Source organism: Aplidium turbinatum, chromosome 2 (genome assembly GCF_918807975.1).
Source record: "Aplidium turbinatum chromosome 2, kaAplTurb1.1, whole genome shotgun sequence".
NCBI lineage: Eukaryota > Metazoa > Chordata > Ascidiacea > Aplousobranchia > Polyclinidae > Aplidium > Aplidium turbinatum.
Window position 1 is genome coordinate 30,550,178 of NC_137473.1, and position 11,133 is coordinate 30,561,310.

Below are 11,133 nucleotides of genomic sequence, written 5' to 3' on the forward strand. Positions count from 1 at the left end.
TCGCACTTAAAGACGCCCAGTTGAGGGCTGAACAACGTAAGGAGGTAGCTTTAGCTAAATATGGATCAGAGGTGGGCTCCGGCGTAGCTCTAAGAAGGGCTCTTCTAGGCATTACAAACGTGAACATCCATCGCAGTTAAATTTATATAACCTTTTCCAAACACCTGTTCAATCCGTAAGTGGTCCAGTACAATCCATATGTTTTCAAGCTGTTTTAGGAGGTCTCGGGGCCCTGGCTAAGGATCTTCCGAAGGATCTAAAGCCAAGGCCAGCGAATTATAGCCGAACTCCTGCCCCAGAGCGTACAGGTCACGGGGCCGCTATCATAAGTAATGTTTTGCCCCCTTTACAGTTTTCTGCGCCGCTAGTTTTTGATCGGCCAACTACACGTAATTTGAGTGGTTGTGAGAGGCATGTCGCGTCTACTGATTTTAATGTTTGTAAGGACCGTGATCGGGCTGTGCAATGTGCATGTGACTGAGCCCCCTCAGCCCTTAAGGAATATAGCTTGTCTTCTCTCGCTAAATCGATTTCTCAACAACAGGATTGCTTTTTTGAATACGAAAATAGTAGGACGTTTTTTGATAAGGCGGACTTGATTGGTTACGATGGTAATAATATGCCATTTATCTTCTTTAAAAATCGTGTTAAGGCCTTGATGGCAGCTTCGCCCTTTAAAGGAAGTCGTTTGACTTTGTTATATGCAGCTTGTGTTAGAACAGCTGCGCAAACGATTGCTAATTTGGTTTCTGACACTTCTGGCTTGTCAGAGGAAGACAGGATAGAAATGTCGTTAGCTCGCTTGTTCCAACGTTTTGGAGTTCGTGGAGGTCTTTTTGCCGAACCGGAAATTAGGAAGTACCGTTATGGTAGCAAATTGACTTCGATCTCTTCAAGTGATTTGAAAGAGTTTAAAGATGCATTGTCGCAGTGCCTGCTTTACGCGCTAGCTTATGGTCAGCGTGATAAATTGGAAGGACGTTTTGTTTTGGATTTGGCTGAGCGACTCCCGTTTGACGCTAAGCAGCGTTATCTTGACTTTTTAGGTGATCAGTATGGTGGCACTAATGAGCCTACTTTTCAGAGTTTATTCGATTTTGTAGTTCGAGAGGAAACGCGTAAGTCGACTGATTTTGGCATTATGCTAAAGGGCGATTATGGTAAGTCGCAGCATTTTAAAAAGTTTGGTAAAGGAAAATTGCCTTCATGTCCGGTTAGGCAGACGTCGGTAAAACCCCATGATAATGTGATGTCAAGGAGTTCGCAGTACTCGACTGCTGTTGGCGCACCGCGCGGTGGTGAGGCCAGACGTAAAGACCTATCGGCATGTATTTGTTGTTCGTCACGGGGTCAAATGGAATATCGTTTTTTGTCTAATTGTTAAGAATTTATTGTGAAAGCTGGAAAATGCTTGAATTGTTTGCGCCAGCATATGGCAGTGATGTACGCGCATACAAAAAATCTTGACGCCGTCAGCGTAAACGCAAACGTTTGAAAAACCATACGCCGTATGCGTCAACGTAACTTGTAAAAAAAGTTGGTGGCGTCAGCGTTAGCGCATACACTAGCGTAAACCCATTTTGTTTGCTAGGTGCCAAACATTCACACGGTATAAACCACTCGAAACAAACAAGTTTTATTTTAAATTTCCACGAAGAAACACAAGCATCTGAAAGTGTTCATCTGACATTTTGCTGCGTTTTGGTTTCACTACGTCTTTGCCCATTGAAAACATTCTTTCAACTTATTCAAAAATTGGAAAGTTTGATAAAAAAAATGCAAACAACAGCTAAGACATTAAAAAGTATGCGTTGACGCTATGCGCTAAAAAACCGCGAAAACTTTACGGCGTAGCCTGAAGCGACAACTATCCAAATAAATGTGGCCTCAAGAGTTAGCGTAAACAAAAAGTCTACGCCGCAAGTCTACGGCGTAGAATTTGCGGCGTATACGTACATCACTGGCATATGGTTAGGGACTGTAATCATGCAAACCACTGTCGTCAATGTGAGCCTAACAACGATAGGGAACACTTTTTTCTCTTGCATAATTTTTATATGACGTCACGTGATTCTCTGGATTCGGTCGGCAAAAATGATGCTTGTGCCAGAGTTCCTGTGCGTAATGTTAAGATTGGAAATGTTAAAGCAGCCTTTAACCACGTTAGGCCTACTGCCGCTCGTATTTTGAATCCAATAACTGGTAAATCGAAGTTGGTGTATTGTCAGCATGATCCTGGTTCGCAGTTGACGTTTGTTTCGAGTGATTTGGTGTGCGAACTTGGCCTTAAATCGTATGATAAAGCGTCGTTTAAAATGGATATTCTGGCTCGTCAGAAAGCTACTTGTGCTGACCTTGTTAAACTCAACACCCAGTCGTTAGAGACGGATGAACTGTTTTGTGATGTATCTTCAGTAGTTAACCCAGCTTGGGCTGACGATGTTAAAACTTTACCGCATAAGCAGGATTTAAGTGGTTTCCGTCACTTTCATGACGTGAATATGTATCATTTGAGTGAATGTAGTACTGTAGATGTACTGATTGGCAACGACAACGCTTATTTGATGTGGGCAAAAGAAGAGCGTGTTGGTGAAAATCGCAGTGAACTACATGCTTTACTTACTCCGCTTGATTGGTTGGCTTGTGGTGGTAACTCACTCTTAGATGAAAACGTTGCTAACGTGTGCAGAGTGGATACGTCTTCCGAGTCGGATGTCATATCTGGCTTTCATCGTAAAATTGAGTCTTGTGATATGGAAATAGCAGACCTGAATAAAGTCACCAGTCTCGTCCTGTTGCTCAACACAACAAACAGTGTACCAGCCTCATTTTTGTAATCAAATATCGATTTCGCTTTTAAAGCATCTTCAGTTTGATATTGTTAAGAGCTGGTACACTGTTTGTTGTGTTACACTGTTTGTTGTGTTGGCTGGTACACTGTTTGTTGTGTTGAGCAACAGGACGAGACTAATGATAAGAGACAGTCAACCGCTTCAAGTGGACAGTTTGCTGGGTGGTTCACTAAAAACAAAAAAGTTTTATTAGTCAGCTGAATAAAGTCATTCAGGATTTGACATTGCAAAATGAAACCTGTGAATTGTCTCGCAATGACGTTTTGGCTAGAGAACTTGTTGAACCAAATATTGAGTTGGAAGATGGTCGATTTGAGATACCTGTACCGTTGAAGGAAGATATTGATCTACTTAACAATTTTGTGTTGGCGTCAGATAGAGCTGCTGCTTTAAGAAAGAAGGCTTTAAAACAACCTGAACTGCGTGATTTCCTTACTGACACCATGAAAGATCTTAAATCTAATGGTTATACTGAGCGTGCTGGTGAAGCAGGAAATGTAAAGGGATTTGAGTGGTATTTAACATACTTTGTGACGTCACAATTAAAAAACGCATTGTTTACGATGGCAAGTCTGAATTCCGAGGAACTTGTATAAATGATGTAATGTTTTCGTGTCCTGATTTGTTAAGCCCTCTGGTAGATGTCTTGGCTAGATTTTGGCTTAGTAGATTTGGTTTCGTGGCCGATATGACTAAATACTTTTTTCACATTTTGGACACTTCAATACGCAAGCCCAATTTTATTGAACTGCTTACGTACACCAGCAGTGCCGTTCGGATCGTGAACAAACACCCTTTGGTACCTTTGAGTGACGACCCTAGGAATTTTACTGTCATCATCCCTGCCTCACTGTTGACCCTACTCGGACCCATACTGTGCTGTTGGGCAACCACATGATCGTGACCAACTAAGAAGGGATTATCGGTTCAATTTGGCACTTTCTCAGCAGTTTTGGAGTAAATGGATAGATTTTTACTTGCTAGGGCTTCAGGGCCGAAAAAAATGGTTAAAATGGCCGAAAATTTGGAGCCTGGACAACTTGTAGTGGTGAGTTCTCTCCAAGACATTGGTAAACGTGGGAAGTATCAACTTGGGAGGGTGCATGAGGTGGTCCCACAAATTAGGAAAGGGAAGCCTGTGGTTTGGAGAGCTAAAGTTGCCGTTTGCAACTATGATGAGAGTACGGGGGAAGTGAAAGTAGACTACGTGTTGAGGGATATTTCGTGCCTCACCCCCGTAAAGAACACTTAAAACCCTTTAAGGGACAATGGTACATATGTGTACCATGAAAATTTTGGACTTACGCAACTAAAATGAACATTGTTTTTCATTTTACGTTTTGATGATATTCTACTACATTGATTGTTCAATATAAGGTTAGAATTTCGAAACTCTGGATCATTTTTCACACATTTCAAAGGTTGGTTTTTGAGCAGTTAGCGCAGTACCACGGTGACGTCTGTTCACGGTATGTTTGTGGAAACTACAAGCAGCAGTTTGCTCTATTTCATTTCGAAACATAAAGGATAGTTGTTGTATTGTAATATATAAACGTTTTTACCATTGTTGAGAGTATTTTAGTATTGAAAAAAATCATATAAATTTTATGGTACATATGTGTACCATTGTCCCTTGGGGGAAATATCAGATAACTTTTCAGATCTTGTTGAGGTGCCTGTAGGCAGTGTGTTTTCGTGTTGTTGCTGATTCGCAGTTCTTTAACATTATCAAATTTTAATAGCCTATGTACAATTGTACATATATGTAAACATTGCACCAGAAAAAAAACTCCAAAACAAAATAAACAATATATGTGTTGAGTGCAATGTCCACCTGTGCTATGTAATGGTAGAAATTGCTTCTCATTGTACCATGAATGTGGCTAACTTTACTGAACTGTCACTCATTATACTTGGAAGATGTTTCTGTATGAATTTGGGAATTTCTGATTTCCATCATCAAGTTATTTTGCATGGAAACAACATTTCCATAATAAAAGGGGTGAACATGGGGCTGAGTTGACCCCCTATATGTGTTGAGTGCAATGTCCACCTGTGCTATGTAAATGGTAAAAATTGCTTCTCATTGTAGGCTACCATGAGTGTGGCTAACTTTACTGAACTGTCACCATTATACTTGGGAGTTGTTTCTGTACGAATGTGGTAATTTCTGATTTCCATCATCAAGTTATATTGCGTGGAAACAACATTTTCATAATAAAAGGGATAAATATGGGGCTGGGTTGACCCCCTACATACCTAACATTGAATAGTCATGTGGGTAAAATCTTTAAAATCACAAGATTGTAAAGTGATAGTGCTTATGAACAACTAGGGCTCCTAATATGGAACAACTATAACCAAACGTGTTATCAATAAAATTTCCCTTAAGGGACAATGGTACACATATATGTACCATACCATTTTATAATAAACAACCAAAGAAATTAAAAAAAAAGTCTTAAATTCAATTTAAGTTGCCATTTTCAACAACACAAACATATTTATTTGGGAAAAAACTTTCTTAGAAATATTATGTTCCTTAAAAGGTTAAGAGTTAGGGTTTGAGCCTAGTTTTGTCTGCGGTTACCGACATTTGTCTGAGCCCGGAACAGTCGGTTATTATCGCAACCATTGTATATAGAGTCATTTTTGCGTGTACCTATGGTACCAATTTCATGCATCGTCGTGTATCATTCTTATTGTTGTTCATTCTTTGCATGCCCTTTGTATTTGCGTATTAACCTAACCATGAGTGATTCAAACAATTTGTGTGTCGTGTGTTTTTATTTATTGGCTCACGACTGTCCTTAAATTCTTTTTTAGTTATGCCATGTCAGACTGTCATAACTAGGGGTCGTTATGTTCCGGACAATCTCTGTACAAATCAAACGTCACATAAAACAGTTATGGTCTACTTAACCTAGCTGGCGTCTTACGTCATGGAAATTGCTAGAAAATGTCCAGAGATTGCAACATACTTCGTAAGACCTGTAAATTAAAGCATTGCACATGTAGCATAACATTGCACAACCGTTTGAACACCTGTTGAGAATTGCATAACAATGCATATGCACTATTACGTCACATAAGCTGGTTACGTGCAGTTAAAATATTGCAATCAATTTGTCATTTTAGAATTGTCGTTTTGAAAAGTTGGTCGAATATTTAACTGTTTGCTTGTGCTTACCAACTAGACGAAATTTCCGTTTTTTATCTCAGTAATTTGTATTGTGGTGACAAATTTTTAGTAGTGTATCGCGTCGCACCCCATTTTCGACAGTCTGTGGCTATATTTTGCTGAAATAAAATTCTTGAAAAAAGACGTTTTCAGAAGAGTATTTTTTCGTGTCATCGCATACAGACGAATCGATCCGAGAAATTTATGTTACAACTTTCCCACGAAGATATTATGCTTTACCACTGTGACCGATAATCGGAAGAGGTTGTTCTGCTTATAAATACTTTCATTTACTATCTTTGTAGGCTTATGGCGGAAATTCAAATTTGGAAATATGCAACAAGTAGGCTAATTTGTGTAGAGGGCTTGATGAGTTGAACAGAGACCACCGGCTACAACTGTGTTCTACCATTTTTTGAATAACCAAACGAGACCTAGTTTTTTAGTTTAGCTGAGGTAAACCAAGAAAAATGGCTTTTACTCCAACCTCTTACTTAGACGCCTCTGCTTGTAGTGCACTTTTTTGTATTTGTTTCGTCATCATTATTGCATGTTCCTTCCTCGTATTGAGAGTTGGAGGCATTGCGCTATTGTTTTGGATCATAAGGTTTTCAAACCAAATATAGGCTACGTTTTTTATATTTGTTTAGTGCTGGTCTATTCAATCAAAATTTAAAAGCAACTTCTTATGCCGAGATGAAGCTAATCCACGAGTTCGAGATTGTATTTATATGAAAACTTCAGATGGAGATACCTCAATCAGTTGGTTCGGAGGAGCTGAAATGGTTTCACAAAAATGGCCAATTAATAAACTCAATTTAAAAAAGGCGACATCGTTTTTATCTTCTGATCTTCCAAAGAGATTCGGCAACGTTTTAGATCGCTACTTTTTATCTTCTCGAGGATCAGCCATTGTCGTTGACCTTGACACACCATTGTATGTATCTATCTTACCGGAGGAAGCTATTTGTTTGGAAGCAAGTTACAGTGAATCGCAATTGGTGGGCCCGACATATTTAAACTTGGAAAATGACAAAAATACTCTCAGACTAAATTACACCGTTTGCGTTGGAAAATCACCAAAAGATATTCATCATGTTATCACTAATCCAAGTAACGGATATATACAAAGGCCTAAAGACTTGCCAGATTTGTTAATGATGAAAAATCCAATCTGGTCAACATGGGCAAGGTAAGCACTTTTTATCTTTGATAGGCTATATTGTATATAGTATTGTAGTAGACTTAACTGTAGTCTTTAAGCCTACATGTTGCGTTGTATGCCAAGGTTGGGGTGTACTCATTTAACCATATCTGTAATAAACACTGATGGTTTCTTTGTTGTTATGAAATATGGACTGATGCCATAAATTTGATAGCAAATAACTAATAAAGGTCTATTCTTATTTAAATATACTAGTCTATTCTATGCCACAAGAATTAGAACTGGCAAGGGGTACTTTTGGACCCGGGCCCAGATTTTAAAGGCCGTTACTTTTCCAAAAAGCCTGGGAACGTGAAGAAACCACACTTTTATGGATAAAAAGCTTTTGTTTTATTAGAACTATCTTTATTTGGAGCCCAAAATCTTGTTTTTACCGAGCCTAAATTATCCTTCCAACCGCCCTTGTCATAGGTGTACAACTGTACACTACAGGCCTATGACAAAAAGGTTTCTAAACTTGTTTGAGTCAGTAAACTACCAAGCCATTTTTTTAAATTTTACTAACTCACAGAAGTCAAAACTCATTTTAAAAAACGCACAAAATTCTTCACACAACTATTTAATCCATAACTCGAAACACTTGTATTAATTTTATCCTGAAACATTTGTAGATACAAGTCTTCGATAAATCAAACTACAATTGAAAACTTTGCAAAAGAAATCTTGCTTCACAACTTCACAAATAGTCAGATAGAGATCGACGACGGATATGAAAGCAACTACGGTGACTTCACTTTTGATCAAACCAAGTTCCCAAACGCCAAAGACATGATCAATCAACTACATAAACAAGTAAACAAACTATCATTTAAAATGTTAGGCTATGCCTACCAATGTTACTACTTCCTACCATCCAGTTCAATATGGCAACTATATTGGCATGTAATTTACTTTTATCATGTACCAAAATTTTGGCTATAGCTGGTTGATCGGTTAGCTACGAAAGTTTTGACTTACATTTTTCATATCTTTTATAAAAAAAAAAACGTCTTGCTTTAGTTTTATGAGTTTTAATGTTGTAATGCCTAAATTGTATTTTTATGTGTCTTCTATGTGGTATCCTATTTCACTGCCATAAACAGCGCCCTGCGCACAGTGACCAGATGCCTGCGTTCCACACCATTGGCCAATTTTCCCATTCTTACTGGCACCCAACCTGCTGAGCTTCGTCTCGAAGAAGCCACTCTGTCTCTCGCCGACTGGCACTAACCATCTTCTCTACCACAAGATCTCTGCTCTCTCAAACGAGCATCCTTGTTGACTGAAATCAAGACACCCATTCGTGCCAGCCGCTCAACTTCTGATCAACAAAGCTGATGAATAAGACATCTATGTAGCTACTTGGTCAGACCATAAATGAAATTCTGAATGGAAGTCAAGTATCATCAGACTCCATTCGTTCATCTCCGACGCCGACACACGCCTCATCAGCCTGACAATACAAAGACAGGCATGGGTGCGCCTCAACCGTCTTCGTACGGGTTTCGGGCTTTTCTGCTCAACCATGCACCAATAGAGAATGGCCTTTTCCTCCTCCTGTGAATGTGGTGCCGAGGAACAGACCGCAGACCACATCATCAATAACTGCTCCATCTTCAAGCAACCTAACGGAGTGAAAGGTCTGCACGTCATGGATATGAAACTAAAGACTGATTGCTTTCTAGTAACCTTCCAGTGTAGTCTGGAAACATCGTGAATCTGAATTGGTAAAATGATAGACCCTCTGCCCAAGAGGCTCACACGACGACGAGTGGTATTTTTCTGTGGCCAGCAAGGCCCACATGACTGTTTTAAACCTATCACACAAATATATTGCTAAATATGCATTTTTGCTTTCAGGGGTTTAGAGTAACTACGTGGGTCACTCCATTTATAAACTTGAATTCCAAGAACTACGCGTATGCTCGACGGAAAAATTTCTTTGTTTTAAACGAAAACCAATCTCCAGCAGTGATCAGATGGTGGAATGGAAGAGGGTCATTGGTTGATTTTACAAACCTGAAGGCTTCAGATTGGTATACAAAAATCTTGACTGATATCAAAACAACTTACGGATTAGATTCGTTTAAGTTCGATGCTGGGGAAACAAGCTACTTGCCAAAGTCAGGATTAAACTTTACTGCAACCAAGAGCCAAAATCCCGGTGATTATTCAACAGCTTACGCCAGTGCAGCTTTCAAAATTGGCGGCAACATGTCGGAAATGAGATCAGCTTGGAAAACACAAGACAAGGCTTTTTATATGCGCTTAATGGATAAAGGGTCTAGCTGGGGTAACCTTAGGGGATTTCAAACTATAATCCCAACTGCACTTACATTTAGTATTCTTGGGTATCCCTTCATACTTCCTGACATGATCGGTGGAAATGTATACGTGTTTGGAAGAAATGATTTGAAACCCGACCGAGAACTTTACATTAGGTGGATTGAGCTGGGAGCGTTTTTGCCTTGCATGCAATTTTCTATTTCTCCTTGGCAATACGACGCTACAGTGACATCCATAGCTCATCGTTACGTAAATCTTCATAGAACTGTGGTTTACGACGAACTTTTTCTTGCGGCTAATCGCTATGTTTCTGGGGAAATGTCTCTCCTTGTCGCCCCCTTGTGGTTTCAAGCAAAGCATGATGATGAAGTAGCTTTTACGATCGACGATCAATTCATGGTTGGAGACAAATACCTCGTAGCCCCAATTACTGAAAAAGGTGTTACACAGAGAGATATTTACTTACCAGGTGATGAAACTGTAAAATGGAAAGATAGAATGCGTTCAGACTGCACAGATAACAGTGAACTTGAAGGATGTATTAAAACAGGAGGAAAATGGATAGCATCTTATAAAGTTGATTTGGAAGAAATCTCCTGGTGGGAAAAATTAGCTTGAACTTATATTAAAACTTACAAACTATTAAAAAAATAATTTTGTGACAAGCTATCACTAAACTGTGTTATAATCTAAAGTTTAGTTTCAAGTGTAAGTAATAATAGCTTATTCATTGCTTGTTTGAAATACTCGTCTCCATGGCTGTTAGGGTGGAGGTTGGGAGCCTTAAAAAATAAATAATCTATAGCCTCTGTTTATTTCAATCCGGCCCTGCTTAAGTGTCACTCACTTAACAAAGCTGTTAAAAACAAAAAAATACTTCTAAAATACGTTTTGACTTGAATTTCATTTCTTTTGGCCTCACGTTGACTTTCAAACAAACTTGCTATACTACCAGTGCCGACCACGCGTTTACACGCCGCATTGTGATGTCATTTGACGCCCCATGGTGTCACACTGCTCCAAAAAGGCTTACTGTGTTGCCAATCTTGGGGTTTGACAGGTTTTGTTATTTTTTAACCCCAAAAACAATTTTAAACCTATTGATCCCTTTTAAAAAATGAAAATACAAATTATCCGCCAGAGGAGTTGTAGAGTTCCATGCTGTTGTTATGCAAAACTGTAATTTCAGGTCTGGAAAGCTAAGACTGTTTTTTTATAGGCTGCACAGTGCACAACTGCACTGTATTCAGGTAATGATTCTTGATAGTGCTGCTATGTAAGTTTTTTCTTTATTTTAGTAAGATCATAAATAATTTAAGTTTTAGTTAGATGTAGTGGTCGTTTAGGATCAGCAGGTAGCATAGCCTAGTTTCCGAAGCCTAGTTATCGTAGCCTAGTTATCCCGACCAGCAGAAATTGTCGTTTTTGCATCGTTTCAACGTCGCTAAACGTTAAAATCGTGCAGAAAAAGGAACTTTTGCTGACTAGGATACGTTGAAACTGAGAAACATTCACAGAAGCCCTTCTATTTGTTCCAAGAACCCAGCTAGCCTAACAGTTCATTTTTACATTAATTCAACGCATAGCATCTTTTCACAAATTGGGACTAG

The 11,133-nt window shown here is 39.1% G+C and overlaps 1 protein-coding gene across 1 annotated transcript in view; it reads left to right on the forward strand.

The window, feature by feature from the left end:
• The window catches only part of LOC145788497 (alpha-galactosidase MYORG-like), a 33,533-nt gene extending 22,878 nt beyond the window's left edge, over positions 1 to 10,655 (forward strand). The window contains exons 2-4 of the mRNA XM_082600260.1: positions 6,684 to 7,225; positions 7,870 to 8,050; positions 9,098 to 10,655. Coding sequence (XP_082456386.1) covers positions 6,684 to 7,225; positions 7,870 to 8,050; positions 9,098 to 10,141 — 1,767 coding nt within the window. The 3' untranslated portion in view covers positions 10,142 to 10,655. The remainder of the gene's footprint in view (positions 1 to 6,683; positions 7,226 to 7,869; positions 8,051 to 9,097) is intronic.
• The last annotated feature ends 478 nt before the right edge of the window (positions 10,656 to 11,133 follow it).